At 44.8% G+C, this 20,239-nt stretch overlaps 1 protein-coding gene across 4 annotated transcripts in view; it reads left to right on the plus strand.

The window, feature by feature from the left end:
- Nucleotides 1-577: 577 nt before the first annotated feature.
- SLC16A14 (solute carrier family 16 member 14) overlaps nt 578-20,239 on the plus strand; it is a 73,678-nt gene continuing 54,016 nt past the window's right edge. The window contains exon 1 of one of the 4 annotated variants that reach the window (XM_073625656.1): nt 578-907. Coding sequence is in view for 1 of the 4 variants with exons in the window: in XM_073625653.1 (XP_073481754.1) it covers nt 848-907 (60 nt within the window). In the remaining 3 variants the exon portion in view is untranslated. The remainder of the gene's footprint in view (nt 908-20,239) is intronic. The other 3 variants (XM_073625657.1, XM_073625655.1, XM_073625653.1) reach the window with 3 other exon arrangements.

Raw genomic sequence — 20,239 nt, forward strand, 5'->3', positions numbered from 1 at the left:
GTATATATCTATATATGAGTAGAGTGGAGTGTACACAGGGCTATGTACTGTATACATTGGATATACAGAGTGAGTGTATATATCTATATATGAGTAGAGTGGGGTATACACCGATCTATGTGCTGCATACATTATATATACACAGTGAGTGTATATATCTATATATGAGTAGAGTGGAGTGTACACAGATCTATGTGCAGTATACATTATATATACACAGTGAGTGTTTATATCTATATATGAGTAGAGTGTATACAGATCTATGTGCAGTATACATTATATATACACAGTGAGTGTATATATCTATATATGAGTAGAGTGTACACAGATCTATGTGCAGTATACATTATATATACACAGTGAGTGTACACAGATCTATGTGCTGTATACATTATATATACACAGTGAGTGTATATATCTATATATGAGTAGAGTGTACACAGATCTATGTGCAGTATACATTATATATACACAGTGAGTGTACACAGATCTATGTGCTGTATACATTATATATACACCGTGAGTGTATACATCTATATATGAGTAGAATGTACACAGGCTCCCCATCCCGCCACAAGAGTGTGCCTGTGAGATGTTTGCACACATTATCGTTGTTCATGTATTTTCCTCAGTGTGGAACCAGAATGAGCCGGTATGGCTATGAAGGAGTGTGGAGATGAGAGAGCGGAGCGGGAGCGGAGGATCCGGGGATGAGGGAGGAGGACGAGGATGGAGTGAGGCGGCGGTGTCGGCTCTCCTGCCCCCTGTACACTATGGACTCGTATAGAAGGAACGGGGCGGCCGGGGCTGTAGCCGGGAAGATGCCGGGGACCGGAGCAGCCTGTGTATGGGCGAACATCTGAGGAGCGCAGAGCGGAGCGGGCACCGGGGAGAAGGTACAGAACAGGTACAGAGCCGGTATAGAGAAGGTATAGAGCGGGTATAGAGAAGGTACAGAGAGGGTATAGAGAAGGTACAGAGCGGGTATAGAGAAGGTATAGAGCCGGTATAGAGAAGGTACAGAACAGGTATAGAGAAGGTACAGAGAGGGTATAGAGAAGGTACAGAACAGGTATAGAGAAGGTATAGAGAAGGTACAGAGCGGGTATAGAGAAGGTACAGAGATGGTATAGAGAAGGTATAGAGCGGGTATAGAGAAGGTACAGAGATGGTATAGAGAAGGTACAGAGCGGGCATAGAGAAGGTACAGAACAGGTATAGAGAAGGTATAGAGAAGGTACAGAGCGGGTATAGAGAAGGTACAGAGCGGGCATAGAGAAGGTACAGAGATGGTATAGAGAAGGTATAGAGCGGGTATAGAGAAGGTACAGAGATGGTATAGAGAAGGTACAGAGCGGGCATAGAGAAGGTACAGAACAGGTATAGAGAAGGTACAGAGATGGTATAGAGAAGGTATAGAGCGGGTATAGAGAAGGTACAGAGATGGTATAGAGAAGGTATAGAGCGGTTATAGAGAAGGTACAGAGCGGGTATAGAGAAGGTATAGAGAAGGTACAGAGATGGTATAGAGAAGGTATAAAGAAGGTACAGAGAGGGTATAGAGAAGGTACAGAGAGGGTATAGAGAAGGTATAGAGAAGGTATAGAACGGGTATAGAGAAGGTATAGAGCAGGTATAGAGAAGGTACAGAGCAGGTATAGAGAAGGTACAGAGAGGGTATAGAGAAGGTATAGAGAGGGTATAGAGAAGGTACAGAGAGGGTATAGAGAAAGTACAGAGAGGGTATAGAGAAGGTACAGAGATGGTATAGAGAAGGTATAGAGAAGGTACAGAGATGGTATAGAGAAGGTATAGAGCAGGTATAGAGAAGGTACAGAGAGGGTATAGAGAAGGTATAGAGAAGGTACAGAGAGGGTATAGAGAAGGTACAGAGAGGGTATAGAGAAGGTATAGAGAAGGTACAGAGAGGGTATAGAGAAGGTATAGAGAATGTATAGAGAAGGTACAGAGATGGTATAGAGAAGGTACAGAGAGGGTATAGAGAAGGTATAGAGATAGTACAGAGCGGGTATAGCCGTCACACAGGGTGACTAGCCTGGGTGAGGAGATCAGTGTGGACACCATGCCTGGATCGGTGTGTGTGTGTGACTCTCATCCATGCCATGTACCTGGGGAAGGAAGGGGGCACACATCTGTACACTGATCACACCTCTATGGAGATCCCATGTATGTAAGGGCCCTTTGTATACAGATCAGTGTGTGCTGTAATCAGATCTGCAATATACTGTGCTGGCCTATTGTTTACTAATAATATGTGGATGTTGTTTTCCTCATCCTGCAGCTAGAAGATCCCTCTGGGTAGCAGAAGAGAATGTGCTGTGTGTGTACATATTATAAATCTGCATGTATACATTGCATTGTATGTGGTTGTTGTGGATGGAGAGGTTTCCTTCCCCTCTCTTCTGATAGAAGTGATTGCTCTGATTGGGACTGTGTACATTGTGGAAGGCTGGATCTTATAGGAAGACTGAATCTCCAGTCTCTGAGCTCTCCACCAATAGGAGCACAGCACTGTGAGGTTACTGTCGGTTAAGGGAAGCTTTGGATACAGATATCATTGGCACAACTGCCTTTCTTTGTAGACAGGGCAGGTTTTCATTGCTCTATTGTGTGCAGGGGTTTACCTCCAGGACATGAGCGGGTCATGTATCCCAGGTCATGGCCATCGTCTGTGCCAGGGAGATTTGTGGAGGCAGAAAACTGAGCAGCAGTTGGTATCATCCTGCATGCCCCTATCCTACAGCACAACATGCTTAGATTGCCCCTTTATTCCATTTATTTTTTGTGTCCAGGGCTCAGTGTGCAGTCTTGAAGAAGTGACACTAAACTCTGGCCCTGTAATCGATTTTCATTTAAATTACTTACTGTGTCTTTCTGCCTCCTGTAACATTCCTCAGTCAGCTTCTGAAGCTCTGCTTTTCCTCCTTACTTTCATTTGTTTGAGCAATGCACATTAGCTGCAGTCACATGCACTACTCTACAAATCCCATAGTCTATCTTTAAGGGGAGTTCCAGCTGGACCCATGTTTATTAAAAGTCAGCAGCTACAAAAATTGTTTTAATAAACACCCACTCACCTGTCTCATCAGCGATGCAGCCACCCAAAACCTTCGTTCTCTCCCCCCGCCGGTCCACGGCGTCAACATTGCAAGTGTGGGCACCCGGCCGTGACAGTTTGCAGCTTCACAGTCAGGTGTGCACTGTGCATGCAGAAAATGTGTCCCAGAAGATTGCAGGAAGGGAGGAGTCACCTAGGCGGCACGGGCAGAAGTGGTTGCTGGTTACCTGTCAAAACTAGGTACCCCCCCCCCCCCCCCAAAAAAAAATGACATGCCAAATGTGGCATTTCAGGGGGTCAGGATACCTTAAAGCTGAAGTTCCACTTTTGGGCGGAGTGAGAAAGAGAGGGATATTATGCTCTACATACGGTGGGAGCATAGGGAACAGACATAGCCACCCTCTAGTAGGAATTCAGAACACAGAAAAATTAATTTGGGGATTTGGAGGCACTGAGAGCAATAAAAGGTACTTTTTTGGTTAAAGTGTTTCTTACCCTAAACAAAACAAAACAAAAAAGGATCCTGTTTCTTTAAAGCCTGAGCAACAGCTTGTGCTGTGTAATTTGGCCCCTTGTAAAAAACCTGGCTGATCCTGCCTGGTTCTGCCCACAGTTTATCATGGCTGCTGATCCCTGACACCGTGGTCAGTTTACGTCCCTTTGTCATTCGCAGCTCACCTGTGTCCTCCCCCCCCTCCCCTACTTCCCATCCTGTGGGCTACTGTCAGTGCCCGCCCCTCCCCTCCTGCTGAAATAACTTGTTAATTTTCAGGCAATCCCCTGTCTTCCATAATGCATAGTCTCCACTGTATATGCTTTATTTAACCACTTGCCGACCAGCCGCCGAAGTTGTGCTGCTGCAGAATGGCACGGCTGGACGCGGGCACGCCCCCCCGAGCTGATGCGAGTGCCCGGCGGTCTCGATCACTGCCGGGCTCCCGCGATCGCCTCTGAGACATGGAGAATCCGAAACTGTGTGTGTAAACACACAGTTTCCGGTTCTCTGAGGGGAGAAGTGACAGATCGCCTGTTCATACAGAGTATGAACAACGATCTGTTATCTTCCCTGCACAGTCCCCATCCCCCTTCAATTAGAACACACACTAGGAAACACTTAACCCCTTCACTGCCCCCTAGTGTTAACCCCTTCACTGCCAATGACATTTTTACAGTAATCAATGCATTTTTAATCGCACTGATCGCTGTATTAATGCCAATGGTCCCAAAAATGTGTCAAAATTGTCCGACGTGTCTGCCATAATGTCACAGTCCCAATAAAAATTGCAGATCGCTGCAATTTTTAGTAAAAAAAAAAAAATAATAATTAAAATGCTATAAATCTATCACCTAAATGACATTTTTATAGTAATCAATGCATTTTTAATCGCACTGATCGCTGTATTAATGCCAATGGTCCCAAAAATGTGTCAAAATTGTCCGACGTGTCTGCCATAATGTCACAGTCCCAATAAAAATTGCAGATCGCTGCCATTACTAGTAAAAAAAAAAAAATAATAATTAAAATGCTATAAATCTATCACCTATTTTGTAGATGCTATAACTTTTGCACAAACCAATCAATATATGCTTATTGCGATTTTTTTTACCAAAAATATGTAGAAGAATACATATCGGCCTAAACTGAGGAAAAAAAATAGTTTTTTTATATATTTTTGGGGGATATTTATTATAGTAAAAAAAAAATGCGTTTTTTTTCAAAATTGTCACTCTTTTTTTGTTTATAGCACAAAGAATAAAAACCGCAGAGATGATCAAATACCACCAAAAGAAAGCTCTATTTGTGGGAAAAAAAGAACGCCAATTTTGTTTGGGTGCAACGTCGCACGACCTCGCAATTATCAGTTAAAGCAGCACAGTGCCGAATCGCAAAAAGTGCTCTGGTCAGGAAGGGGGTAAAATCTTCCGGGGCTGAAGCGGTTAAACAATGTCTTTCTTTACCTTATTTCCTATCGCTTTCTCCACCTCCTCTCCTCCCGGCTGACGTCAGCGGGGGATTCTCAGCCCCTCCCGCTGTAGCAGTCAGATCAAGAGAGTAGAGAGGCGGCCGGTCACGTGAGTACGCTCTGAAATAAGGTATAGAACAGCATTTCTTTTTTAAAGCATATACAGTGGAGACATTGCATTATGGAAGACAGGGGATTGCCTGAAAATTAACAAGTAAGTTTACAACCACTTTAACAATAACAAGAGTTTGGTGTTTAACTTTAGAAAGTCTCTTTTATTGCTCTGTTTCCTTCAAACCTCCAAATTCCTTTTTTGTGTTGCTGCGACTATGGGATTTGTAGTGTGCATAGAGCAGTGCACATGACTGCAACTAAGGCAGGCCAAAGACGATGCAAATTTTGCACGATTCCCCCATCAACACAGACAGTGTTGATGGGGGAATCTGTCACGTACCTTACTGTGGAGCCTGAGATGATGAGGGTGGCCTCTTGCACAATTCCTGTCCAAGCACCCCTGGTAGTGGAGACAGGGACTGCTAGGGCAGTGGAAGGGAGCAGGTGCCTGGCAGCTGTGGGAGTGAACTGTAACTTGAAGACACAGGAGCCCGTCCAGTGGTGGCGTGGAGTCTGGTCACAAGTCTTGTTCAGCGGGAGCTAGGCTGACAGGTGCAGAATCAAGATCAATTGCAAGGTCGGGAACAGGCAGAAGTCGGTAACGTGCTGGCGGTGGGGTACCAAATCAGGAGGCAGAGCCGTAGTCATGAATCCAAGCCGGGGTCGGTAACATAAGCAAGAAGCAGATATAGCGGGCAGGGGAGATCCAAGAGAGTTGTCAGACGTAGCCGGGTCAGGAACAAGGTCAGCGGACATGGATAAGAGTCAGGCGTACGGGAACCAAAGCTGAAGACAATCCAGCACTGAAGCCAGGCAGACTCTCAGTTTAAATAGGCTGCTGGGCGCCAGAATCTATGGATGCGTGCGCATGCTATCGTGTACGCACACGTGCTCGCATGTATGCACCAATGCACACGCCCATTCCAGTCCTTGTTCATCTTGGTCTGTGACTCTGCACATGTGGATTAGGATTAGCACTTGCTGAACGGGAATTAGCAGCTACTGAATGGGAATGAGCCCTTACTGCACAGGAATGAGCACCTGCTGCACAAGTTCTCTGACATTGCCCCCTCCTTATAGGCAGCCTCCGGATGCCCAATTGAGCCATTTTTTCAGGGAGAGCATGGTGAAAAGCTTGTAAAAGGCTCCCAAGAATTTTCCTTGAGGCAAATCCTTTCCATTTAATTAGGTATTGCATTTGACCCTGTCCTTTCCTGCAATCCAGGATAGCTTCAACTTCAAATTCTTGCTCCCCATCCACCATTATGGCTTCTGGAAGCCCCACCTCACGATCAGGAAAAGTATTCAATACATCAGGCTTTAGTAATGAAACATGAAACACGGGATGAATTCTGAACGAGTCTGGAAGTTCCAGTTCATAGGCCACTGAATTAGTTTTTCTTTTAACTGGGAATGGCCCCACATATCTAGGTCCCAGTTTTTTAGAGGGACAGGCCAACTTCAGGTTCACTGTTGAGAGCCATACACGATCACCAGATCTCAAATCCAGTTCTCCCCTCCTTTTGTATGGATATTTTAGCTTGCTGTCCACGATTTTAGCTATAAAAATGTGTATCCATTTTAGAATAATATGTATATGTGACGTTTATGAGAAGTAAAGTTTCAATTTCTTGTAAATGGCCTGACTTCTTTTAAATGACGTGTAAGTCCTTTCCTGTTATCTTTTCCCGTTGTTCGTTTCTATATGAGTCAATAATATTTTATTTTTGCTCGTTTTAAACATCCTGTATGTCTGTATGTCTGTATATTAATGAAAGGGTTGGACTTTTGTTGTGATGTCATTTTGGTTATATAAGTGAAATACGGAAGTAAAAGACTAGATCATTCTGAACGGCATGCCTTGTATGTGTGTCATAATTTCCATCAGAATGATCTCCAGATCTGAATGGGTTTGAAGGAAAATTCTAGGCAGGATATCATATGAGGGTTCACTTGCTTTTAGAACATACATACACCTCAACACCTTTTCTTATCAAAATGCTTCTTGTTAAATTCCTGCGCTTTGGAAATGGTTTCCCTTAGTATCTGGTTAGTGTTAAAGAAGTTCAACTTGTCCTCGATAGCCGGCAATGGGGAATCTGGTACCAGCATAGGCAAAAAAGAGGGGTGAAAACCATAATTGGAAAAAAAGGGTGACTGATCTGTGGCATAATAGGTAGAGTTGTTGAATGCAAATTCTGCTAATGGCAACAGTGAAGCCCAATCCTGCTGGGTAAATGAAGAAAAACAGCATAAATACTGTTCCAAAGTCTGATTCGTGTGTTCAGTCTGCCCATTGGTCTGTGGGTGGTAGGCTGAGGAAAAGTTGAGCTTGATACCGAGTGCTTTACATAATGCTTTCCAGAATCTTGACGTGAACTGTACTCAACGATCTGAAACAGTGTCACTGGGAATTCCGTGTAGCCTTACAATTTCTTTTACAAAAACACTGGCTGTTTCTCTTGCCGATGGGGTCCCTTTCATAGGAATGAAATGTGCTATTTTGGAAAGATGATCAACCACCACAAAGATGGACGAAAACCCCTCAGAAGGGGGAAGCTTGACAGTGAAGTCCATTGCACTCATATCCCATGGCTTCTCAGGAACGGGAAGTGGTCTTAAAAATCTCCAGGCCTTGTTCTTAGCAGTGCACAAGTTCTTAGGTACAAAGATCTTATGGAATCTCTGCCCCTGGTAACAGTTCAATAGGGCAAGCCCAATGAGGAGGGAGAATGTCTACTTTTTGTTTATCAAACACGTCCATTAAGTCATGGTACACTGATGGAATAAGCTCTTGTGAGTCTGATACAGGATTTAAGCAGCAAATAACTGGAGCCGCATGGTGTGAAGTTTTGAGACAGTTCTGCAAACAGTAAAAAAACTGGAAGGTAACCCCACCAGTAGTCCAGTTATTTTGCGGGTTATGAGCTTTAAACCATGGCATATCCAGAACGATTGGGAACAATGGTGAGGAAATGACATCTAGGCATAGCAGCTCTTGGTGGTCTGGCAAAATGTTGGCAGGCAAGGGCTGAGTCTCATGGGTGATGGGTCCTGATTTAATACTTGATCCATTGGCTAGCTTTATAGAAAGTCTCTGTTGTTTGGGTTGCAGCGGGATGTTATGTTGCTGGGCGAAGGCATGGTCGATGAAGCAACTACAGGCGCCGGAATCAATTATAGCCTGAGCCCGGAGTGCTCCTTCTGCAAGCTGTAGTGAAACAGGAACAGCAGTGTGAGCAGATCTTGTCATGGTCAGGAGACAGGAATCATGAGGAGAAGAATAAAACTTACAGGTCTTGTTAGGACAAATGCTGGCATAGTGACCGGCTCCTCCACAGTACAGACAGAGGTTATTCTGGCGACGACGTAGCTTTTCCTCTGGTGACAGCGGTGGCCGAAGAAGGCCCAGTTGCATCGGTTCAGGAACTTCAGTAGTGGCAGGAGATAATGAAGGAGCAGAAGCAGCTGGATTAGCAGATACCTTTGGTAACATCCACGTGGGACGGAACTGGCCTGTCCTCTTGGATCTTCGCTCTCTCAGACGACGATCAATCTGAATAGATAATTGAATAAGAGCTTCCAAAGAACTGGGTACCCCAACTAGAGCCAGTTCATCTTTTAGTGCATCTGAAAGTCCCAGACGGAACTGGTAATGAAGTGCGGCATTGTTCCATTGTATTTCAGAACTCCACCGCTTAAAGTCTGTTACTTAATCCTCTACCAGTCTTCGACCCTGCTGGAGAGCATGTAAGCTGGATTCAGCTGTAGCTGTGCTTTGTGGATCATCATACAGCTTATCCATTTCATCAAAAAAGGAGTTCATGGTGTTCAGAAGAGGACTGGCTTGTTCCATCAAGCGGTGGGCCCAGGTTTGAGGCTGCCCCTGGAGTATTGAGACGATGAACTCCACTTTAGTGCTTTCCAGCGAGAACTTGCGTGGTTGCAGCAGGAAGTATAACTGGCAGGCATTATTGAAAGCATGGAACTTGCTGCGATCTCCTGAAAACCTCTCAGGTGTAGGGACTTGGGGCTCGGGAGGTGGAACCACTACTGCGGGTACTTGCGCTGTGGCTGCCTGAGCAGAGGTCGTGGGTGATGTTGCTGTCTGGTGCATTGAGGTGGACGGACAGAGAGACTCCACTGTTTGCTCCAGTTGACGGTAGCCATCTTGCAGGCCCTGTACTGCATCAGTAAGGGTGGCAATCTGCTGGCACAGCGCCTCCAAGGGTGAGACCCCCTTTTGGGCTCCATATGGCTGGATTGTACTGTCACGTACCTTATAAGAGTCAAGAGTACAGGAACCAAAGCTGAAGACAATCCAGCACTGAAACCAGGCAAACTCTCAGTTTGCTGGGCGCCAGAATCTATGGATGTGTGCGCAAGCTAATGTGTACACGCACGTGCTCGCACGTATGCGCCAATGCGCTTGCCTATTCCAGTCCTTGCTCGTCTTGGTCTGTAACTCTGCACATACGCATTAGCATTAACACTTGCTGAACGGGAATTAGCAGCTGCTGAATGGGAATGAGCCCTTACTGCACAGGAATGAGTGCCTGCTGCACGAGTTCTTTGACAGAATCCCTCCTGCCGAGCAATTCTCTTCTCCCCGACAGTGATTATCGCTAGGGGCTCTAGCAGCTACTTGCAATAATTGCGAGTCTGGCAGGCTGGTTGTACCCAAGCTAATCGATCAATTAACTTGGTACATTCAGCCTGCCCATTAATGGTTCAAATCTCAGCCAGTTCATGCTTAACCGGCCGAGTTTCGAACAGTCTATGGCTGGCCTTATGTACTCTGCTTATTCAAGTATGTTACAAGGAGTCAAAAAGTAAAAAAACAGAAAGAAAAGATTTAATGAAAAATAGATTACAGGGCCATTAAAGTGGTTGTAAAGGCATAAGGGTTTTTACCTTCATGCAGTCTATGCAGTCTATGCATGAAGGTAAAAAACCTTCTGTGTGCAGCAGCCCCCCCATCTCCCCTAATACTTACCTGAGCCCCTCTTGATCCGGCGATGTCCACGAGAGCCTTACCTCTCTGGGGACTTGCACTCCTGATTGGCTTTTGGCAGCAGCAGGAGCCACAGGCTCCCACTGCGGTCAATCATAGTAAGTGAGCCAATCAGGAGACGGAGGGGCTTAGTCGTGGCTCTGTGTGTGAATGGACACACAGAGCCACGGGTCGGGAGTGCACCTGCTTGGGTGCCCCCATATCAAGCTGCTTGCTGTGGGGGCAACTGGCATGAAGAAGGAGCCAGGAGTGCCGGCGTGGGACCTGAGAAGAGGAGGATCGGGGGTGCTCTGTGCAAAACCATTACAAAGATCAGGAAAGTATAACATGTTTGTTATTTTTTTTAAAAACAAGACTTTAAAATCACTTGAAGTAGAAGACGTGTATGGGTTACTTTTTGAGAATAAAGCCAGCCATAGATGGAGCAATTTTAGTTGCAGGAACGAAAATCACTCCATTCCCCCATTAACACAGTCAGTGTTAATGGGGGAATCCCACCCGTGGAACTATTGTGTTGCAGGTAGCTGTCCCAGCCAGGAGAACACACAGTGAATATTGTTAGCAGCTATAGCTGCTGACACTGAACCGCCAATCAGGAAGCGCATGTCTGTTACTCATTTCCCGATTGGCTGAAAGGTTAGGCGATCCTATTGGATGCCTAGGAGGAAGGGAGGAGACGCACGGCAGAAGCCACCATGAATTTAGAAGGGAAGAGGACACGGACGACGCTGCAAGATGCCTGCCGCAGCCTGTCCCTCTACCGATGATCCCCGATGTGCCCGCCAATCGGGTAAGTGCCGGACCGGCAAACAGCGGGGTGGCGTGGGGGGGTTTGTGGTTGCTTGCGGCCCCCCCAAACAAAAAACACCAGCTGCCACTGAGTCCTGGGGAGTGTAAGAGGACACAGGGACACACAATGAGATTGGAAGAGAAGCGGTTTAACCTTAAACAGCGCATGTGGTTTTTCACTGTCAGGGCGGTAAGAAAGTGGTGGTGTCAGCGGGGAGTATTGATATTTTTAAAATACTCTTGGACGTGCATCTTAAAGAACACAATATACAGGGATATGGGAAATATTTATCGACACTGACATACATACATCTACACAGGTTGAACTGGATGGACTGTTGTCTTTATTCAACCTTACCTATGTAATCATAAGCATTGTGTAAAAAGGTTGGTACAGAAAGAAGAATTTTGTGTATGTTCTCTCAAGTACAGCATTGCCTTCTGACAACCAGAAGGCAATCACATTCAACATCACCAAATAGCAAATCCAGAAGGCATTACATAGGTACTTTGGGCCTGAGAGCCGAACAGAGCAGCCAGTTAAGTGGTTGGGGGGAATGTGCCGCTGAGGAGAGCTACATTAAATTTATTTTTGATATTCTTTATTTTATTTTTAAAAAACAGCTTTTATACTTTTTATTACATATTTATGCCTTGAGATAGGGCTTAAACAGGAATAATTTCCTAAATTGACACACAAAATAAAAAAGTCATATTCCTTATGTTATAATAACAATGTTAACAGACTCTCTGGGCTCTGCCATCCTGACTTTCCGTTGATCCAGAAAGACAAAAAAACACTATAAGAAAACCTATATCTAACAAAAAAAGATTGAAAGGAAAAAAAAAGAAGGAAGAGAAAGAAAACAAAAAGGCAAACAAATAGGATATAAAAAGAGCCCCCTAATCCCCCTCCACTAGAGCATGAACATAATCCCTGGAGCAGGTAAAGAGAGACCAATTGGTCCATTTTTTGTTAAATATCTCCTCTTTGCCTTGCATAGTTGCAGTAATATTTTCCATGGCATATATGTCAGCTATTTTGGTAAGCCATAGCAAGATCGAGGGAGGTGATTCCTGCTTCCATAGGGCCGGGAGCTACATTAAAATTAACCTTTTATCTTTCCTTGTATGGGAAAATCACACAAATCACACAGATCCTTTAAATTGGTTGTGAACCTCTGAAATTTAAAACAAAGCATATCTCTCTATAGTGTGTACTAGCCTCAATCCAAAGCACCAACTGTGGTTTCTATCTGCTCTATCCTCCCTCTGCTATCTGAATGATTCACTTCTGATAGGTTATGTGGACACCACAGAATCTCTGAAGATTGCTCCCCCCCCCCCCCCAGAAGACAGCGGGTGATTGACAGCCTCAGCTGTGCATGGGACTGTGTAGATGGGATGTGTCCTTTCCCTTCACTCTTGTCTTGGATTACACTCAGCTCTCCAAACTGCTTTGCAGTGTATAACATCAGATGCCTGCCCCCTGCCTTCTGGAGCAAAGAAATTCTGTGTAAAGTGTGTGCTTTATGAGGATGAAGAGGAGACAAACAGGTACAACTTATGTAGGAGGTTTTGTTCCATCTCTGTGTATCATCTAAGACTAGCCACTTCACCTGGTATATGTAAGCGGTTACAACCGTTTTAACCTCTTCATGACCGCGCATTGCCAGGAGGGTATCTGTTGACGTCCTCCCATGATTGTGCTTTCTGCACTCCCCCCCCCCCCCAGCAGCGCACATCGGAAGTGATCTGTGATCACTGTGTCCTTAGGATCAATCACAGTGGCTCTTTACCATGTGACCAGTTGTGTCCAATCACAGCTGATCACAGTGTGAACAGGATTTGCCACTTATCAGCAATCCTTTCCTCACACTGACAGCGTGTGAGGAGAGGAAAGCCGATAAGTGGCAATCCACACAGGGGACATCTACACTGATAATCAGGGCACTGATCATCAGTGTCCTGATAATCAGTGCAGCCCCACCAGTGCTGCCAATCAGTGCCTCCTCATCAGTGCTGCCTGTCAGTGCCCATCAGTGATGCCTATTAGTGCCCCCTCATCAGTGCCGCCTATCAGTGCCTCCTGTCGGTGCCCATCAGTGATGCCTGACAGGGCCAATCAATGATGCCTGTCAGTGCCCGTCAGTGATGCCTGTCAGTGCCACCTATCAGTGCCCATCAGTGCCTCCTGTTAGTGCCCATCAGTGCCGCCTATCAGTTCCCATCATTGCCACCTATCATTGCCGCCTATCAGTGTCGCATATCAGTGCCGCATATCAGTGCAGCCTCATTAGTGCTTCATCATCAGTGCCCATCAGTGTTGCCTCATCAGTGCCCATAAGTGTTGCCTCATCAGTGCCCAGCAGTGCAGCTTATCAGTGCCCATCAGTGCAGCATTTCAGTGCCCATCAGTGCAGCCTCATCAGTGCACATCAGTGAAGGAGAAAAATTACTTATTTACAAAATTTTATAACAGAAACTAAGAAAAAAAATGTGAAATGTTCTTTCTTTTTTCGTTTGTTTAGCAAATAATAAAAAACCCAGTGGCAATTAAATACCAGCAAAAGAAAGCTCTATCTGTCCAAAAAAATGATAAAAATTTTGTTTGGGTGCAGCATTGCATGACCGCGCAATTGTCATTCAAAGTGCAACAGGGCTAAAAGCTGAGAATTGACCTGGGCAGGAAGGGGATGAAAGTGCCCAGTAGGCAAGTGGTTAAGGCAATGGCAACATAGTCCGAAACCAAGAATCATTTCTGTCCCACTGCAGTATAATTATCATAGTTGTTCCATATTGTAGGCACTTTGGCTTGGATCACATGCACACAACGTCACAGCTTATAAACATTAGCTGTTCTCCATGCTCCAAAATGCTTTGGTTATGGGCAGATTTATCAGTCTTGCTGCAGTAAAAAGGAGATACAGTAGATTATAGAACAGGTTTACTACATGTGAATGATGTATTCCCCCATCTGCTACAGACTCAAATCTCTGCATAACTGTCACAGTTGTCTGCACCAGGACTGCAGGCTTAGGTTACAGAAATCCTGCTGCAAATGCTTTCCTAAAATAATCGTATACTAGGAAATCCCCATATTCTGGCTGTAACTTGTCTTAATACTCTGCAGATGGATCTGGAAGAAATAAATAGAAAAAAGAATCTATTTGCACAGTTAAATTGGACCTTTGAGTTACAGAGTCTTTGTTAAAGTGTCCTGTCTCATCAAAGTTCTAGGTACTAGAAAAGTGTGTGAAAGGTCAGCTTTGTTTTTCTACTTTAAATTGTGTTATAAACATTAATAAATGATTATCGGGGAAAGTTTGTAAGGGCGAGTGAATCATTGGACATTGGATAGCAGGTATGCATTGAACATTGAACATTACTGTCTTCTATAGAACAATGTAGAATATACAGTATATACAGTATATGGGATTGGAGACAAAAATGTGCAACTCACAGCCCAGACTAGGGATGGACATTGTTGCTAGTAAAGTATAGATCAGAGTTGTGGCAGCTGTGGTTTGACAGTTGATATTGGGCCCCCTTACTGTGGCACGTTTTGTCCGGCACAGAGAATCCAATGTCATTAGTGTCTCAAGCCGGGCACACACTAATGCCCTGTACACACGACCGGTCTTGCCGTCGGAATAAACTCTGAAGGTTTTTACGACAGAGTTCCGCTGGAATTCCGCTCAAACTGTCTTGCATACACACAATCACACCAAATTCCGACCATCCAGAACGGGGTGAAGTACGACACGTACGACGGGGCTAGAAAACGGAAGTTCAATAGCCAGTAGCCAATAGCTTCCGTCTTCTACTTGCTTCAGAGCATGCGCCGTTTTTGGTGCTTCGGAACAGCATACAGACGAGAGTTTTTTCCGATAGTAATTTGTTCCGTCGGAAAAATATAGAAGATGTTCTCTATCTAATGCCTCGTTTCCACTGAGCGGATTGGTTCGGTTTGGTTCGGTACGGTACACTATTTTGGGTGTTTCCATTATGAAAGCGGCCCATACAACCGAACCGTACCGCTCCATTCAGGGTCCTGCTTCAGATGTGGGGCCATAGAAACTGGTTCGGTTAGGGCGGAGCTACGATACATTCCACTGATTGGCTGACAGAAAACCCTCTGCTGTGCTATGCTGAGGCATTTTTTCTAAACCCTGTATGGCCCCTTGTGGTCCCACTTGCAGTGAAAACGCTCACCAGAATAGACTAGACCATTCTAGGCCATTCAAACTGTACCGACCCGAACCGATCCGCTTAGTGGAAACGAGGCATAAGTCTGTCTGAATTTTCGACAGAAAAAGTCCAGTGGGGAATATATGATGAAAAGCTCCCATCGGACTCTTTCTGTCGGAAATTCCGCTCATGTGTATACGGCATTACAGTTTTTTTTTGAGGCAAGCCAGTGGGTTGCATGAAAAAAAACCTGATAGCTTTGGAGACACTGTACTAACCATGCAAGATTAGTCCAGCGATCTCCCCTGCTTAGCTATTGTGTTCTGACAGGGGGAAGGTCTTCAATCAGCGCTCTCTTCCATTGGCAGAGCACCGAACAGCCAGCTTCTGTCTGACAGACCAACGTACACACAGGCAGAATGTTGGCCATTTTTTTTTGAACCGGCAAATGTCTCCCGACATTGTGTAGGGGGCTTTAGAGCAGGGGGTCTCCAAACATTCTAAACAAAGGACCAGTTTACTGCCCTTCAGACTGTAGGGGGGCTGGACTATAGCCATTGAAAGTAGAAAATGTCCGGCATCAGGAGGAGTAAACAGTGCCCCATATTTGGTGTCAGTGAGAGGAATTGTGTCCGATCCTTTGTATCATTGGGTGGGAGGAATCATGCCCCAGCGTTGGTGTCACTGGGGGGAACTATGCCCCATTGTTGGTGTCATTGGCAGGAACTGTGCCCCCACGGTTGTGTCATTGGGAGGAATTGTGCCCCCTTGTTAAGTGTCATTGGTGGGAATTATGACCCATTGTTGATGTCAAAGGATGAAATATTGCCCCAAGTGCTGGATAAAAGCAAGCAAAGGGCCACAACTTGACCCCGGGCCACAGTTTGGAGACCACTGTCTTAGAGGAAAATAGTGTCCTGGTCCTGTGATCATTTTCCATACAATTAACATTCATCTAACCCAACTCCTAAATTTAAACTGAACCCTTACCATATCACTTAAAGCCCAACTCCACAGAGCCTCCCTTTGTTCCCATTAAGGAGATTTCCTCTTAGTTCCCATCAGGACAGAAAATGCTGGTAATAAACGTTTGATAGAGGCTCTAACCCTTCCCCACGCTGTCTAAAACAAAAAAATATATAGAATTGGGCTTAGGTGGTATGTTAAGTGTTATGCCCCGTACACACGATCGGACTTTCAGCCAACAAGCTCAAATCCAACATTTGTTGTCGGAAAATCCGATCATGTGTACGGGGCATTAGAGTGTTAAGAAAATACTATTAGCAGTGAAATGTAAAATAATTAGTTACAACTTGTAGTTTAATGAGATCTGTGTCTTCTTGTCCCAGTGACAACCTCTCCCAGGATCAGGAAGAAAGATGAAAAGGTAAAAATCCCCCCTTCCCCCTAATGGAGTCATGGACAGTAACAGAAGTGATTATTCTTCCCAAATCTACAGTAAAAAAAAAACATTTTGCCTGAAGTTGGCCTTTAAAATCTAAGTTTAAAAAATCAGCACAAGGGGTGGTGCATACATTAATTGTGGAATGTCCCTTGCGCTGGTGCTAGTTGTCCATTGAGAAATGCCATTTGTACCGGTGCTAGTTGTTCTAGTTGAAATCATCATTCTTCTGCCACCCCCGACCCCCCCCCATATCACACAATGGTAATTTTCTAGTACTGGGGGGTTATTACAGCCACTAGATCTACCATAGGTACTTGTCAAGAGTATAGACTATACCCACCCTTTCCACCCATGTCTTGCATCCATAGAGGCTGTACTATAGTACTATAGCTTCCATCAATAAAAATCTATCTATGAATGAAGGAGGCAGACCCTTTTTTTTCTTCCACCTGTCCTCCATTCATAGAGCACTTTTCATTGATGGAAGCTATAGTAAAGCTTCAGTAAATGGAGGAGGGGGGCAGAAAAGGCGGGCATAATCAGCGCTCTAGACATTTGTTTCTGACAGGTCCAGCTAATTTGATAAGTGATGAAACAGCGCTAAATATCTCTTTAAAAATGATATTACTAAAGTGCTGGTACTATTCCTGAGTACCCCAGAAACTATTTTGAACAGATGTAAAGTGCTAATAATTTCTGGGGTTCTCAGGAATAGTACCAGCACTTTATTAATATCATTTTTAAAGAGATATTTAGCGCTGCTTCATCACTTATCACATTATACTTTGGTGCTGGCAACACTACAGAAGTCAGCTGCTTTATAGTTATCTTTTGCACTTCAGCACTATATTTTTTTTACTATATATTTTGTTTACACGTTTTAGCGGCGCATTAGTACCTCACATTTAAAAGGTCCAGCTAATTACCCCCACAGCACCAGGGGGTTGGGGGGGGGGGGGGGGGTAGGGGACTTTGGATTTCAACTAGGAAAGCCAGAACCAGCACAAAGGAAACCCTTCATTAAATGCTGAGTTTAAAAAATTACCTAAACTTAGGCTTTAACAACAAAATACATATTACCCCTTCACCCCCCCCCCCCCAAACTGTTAACCCTGCATACCTGCAACAACCAACAAACATTCCTATTATGGCCAATTCTCAGGCCATTCTGACAGGCAAAGTTTGGGCACATCCAGTGCCAGAGCTTGCACACTTTCTTCTGCCTCATGTGCATTCCTATTGACCATTGAGACCTTCCTTCATAGTGATGGACCAATATTTTTTTGGGGGGCCTAGCAGCAAGCTCCAACACTACGTGGAAGTGTTAGAGCTTTGCCCATGCCTGGAAGGTTTAGGAGGATGCTAGGACACAGCACATGACATTTCCAAGCTGGGTTAAATATCACTTCTGTAAATAACACTGCAGAACTTACTTACTGATTATCCCCTGTCAGGCTCCTGCTTCCATCAGTTTACATTTCCATACACTTGTTGGAACTAAAGAAGTGGCTTGGACAACCTACAAAACATCTTTAACCTTACAGAACAGATCCAGTTAATTGTGACTACTACTACGTAAGATCTAAAAAGTGACTGGCAAATTACTAAGAAGGGTAACAGCTCTACACACATTGATTTCTTTTAAATGTTTATTATAAGAACCACATAGGATTACAATGTAGATAGTGCACCATGGAATAGAATAATGATTCAAGTCTGATTTTCCAGTGACAAGTAATATATTCTTACCATCACATCAAGATATACTGTATAATACAAAGCTGAATAGAATGCTTGCATTTATTCCATCTTAGGCTATGACCAGCATAGAGAGCAGTACCCTAAGGCAGGGGTAGGCAACCTTTGAGAGGCAGAGATCTACCTGGACAACGTGGAAGAGAGCAAAGATCCCCAGGATGCAGCACTCTTTTAAAAAAATAAATAAACTATAAAGTCCCAATAAAACAATGGTACGAAAAACACAGTATGTCAGTAGTATTCCCCCCCCCTTCACATCACTGCCCACAGTAGTGTCCTTTGCCCCCCTTCACATCACCCCCCACCCAATATTGTAGTCTGCCCCCCACAGTAGTGTCCTCTGCCCTCCTTAACATTACCCCCCACAGTAGTATCCTTTGACCCCCCCCCCTATAATAGTGTCCTCTGCCCCCACAGTAGTGTCTTCTGCACCCACCCACTCCCCCAGTATGGATCTCTGTCCCCCTTTCATATCTCCCCCACAGTAGTGTCCTCTGCCCCCTCCCAAAGTAGTGCCCTCTGCAACCCCCCCCCCCCCACACACACACAGTAGTGTCCTGTGCCCCTCACAGTAGTGTCCTGTTCCCCACACACAGTAGTGTCCCGTGCACCCAAAGCAGTGACATCTGCTCCTCCCCAGTAGTGTCCCCTGCCCCCACACAGTAATGACTTCTGCCCCCCTTAGCAGTGTCCTTTGACCCCCTTCTCATCACCCACTCCCCCCCACAGTAGTGTCTCTGTACCTCCCCACCATAATGTCCTGTGTCCCCACGGTAATGTCCTGTGTCCCTACAGTAGTATCCTATGCCCCCCGAAGCAGTGTCCTGTGTCCATAGAGCAGTCTCCTTCTCTGATCTATCCTATTTAGGTGTACAGCACAGTGGAGAGCGGGGGGATAGCATATTTCTAGATGGAGGGTGGGAGCGGGAGCTGCCATAGTTAACTTTTTATTCTGACTAGCTGGTGATTGGTTACTAGGACCGTCCTGTGTCCTAGCAACCAATAATCTATCAGTCAATTAAAAAGTTAACTTGGGCAGTTCCTGCCCTCTGTCCTGAGCTGTGCTACCTCCCGCTCCCCGCTCTGACATGAGGATGAAAGTGGCGGAGGAGGCTGGGGGAAGGAGCGGCACCTAGCACAGGTCAACAAAGCAGGGACATGGTTGAGATCTATCCATCACCTGCATGCGGTCAACAGGTAGATTGCGATCTACAGTTGCCGACCTCCCTAAGGAAACCATTTTTACCAAGAGCGGATTAAACTGTGGTAATAATGTGAAGAGTGATGGAACAAAAGAACACAGAAAACTGAAGCCATAACCATAGCTGCCCGTCTAGCTTTCAGAAATGGGTAAGGAGACCTAATAAAAAGAGAGTAAAAGTTTGGCTGCGAGTGGGAGCATAGTGGAGTTAAGCAGATTTGTGGTTGGGAGAGGGAAATCTCAAAGGATCTGTTGCGGATAATTCCTGAAAGCAGTATGCTACCTTAAAATGTAAAAAAATAAAAATCATACTTTGGCAATAATATTACTAAATTATTTAAGTAAAGGAAGCTTTTGCCCTAGTGGAAGAGAATGCTGTATCAGGATCATGAATAACCAGTGGCCCTCTGGAGCCTTTGCAGTGGTTACCATGTTACATGTGTTTGGGGACAGCTATGTACCCCCCTTTATGTTATTTGCTAAGATCTATGAATAAATCAGACAGCAGGTTCTAGATTAGATCATTTTTTCTATAGAGAGGCCTTCAAGCTATACAGTAGAATACAAGGTGCCTGAAAGCAGTTTATCTCCAGCGATAAGAGACCATAAAGTAATTTAGCTGTTAGAGACACATAAAAGTTTAGGAAATCATTGTCAATACCTTGTCTTTCACAGAAATGATCCTGTTTCAACACAATTCATTTCCCTTTGTCTGGTGGGAGTT

Source organism: Aquarana catesbeiana, linkage group LG04 (genome assembly GCF_042186555.1).
Source record: "Aquarana catesbeiana isolate 2022-GZ linkage group LG04, ASM4218655v1, whole genome shotgun sequence".
NCBI classification, from domain to species: domain Eukaryota; kingdom Metazoa; phylum Chordata; class Amphibia; order Anura; family Ranidae; genus Aquarana; species Aquarana catesbeiana.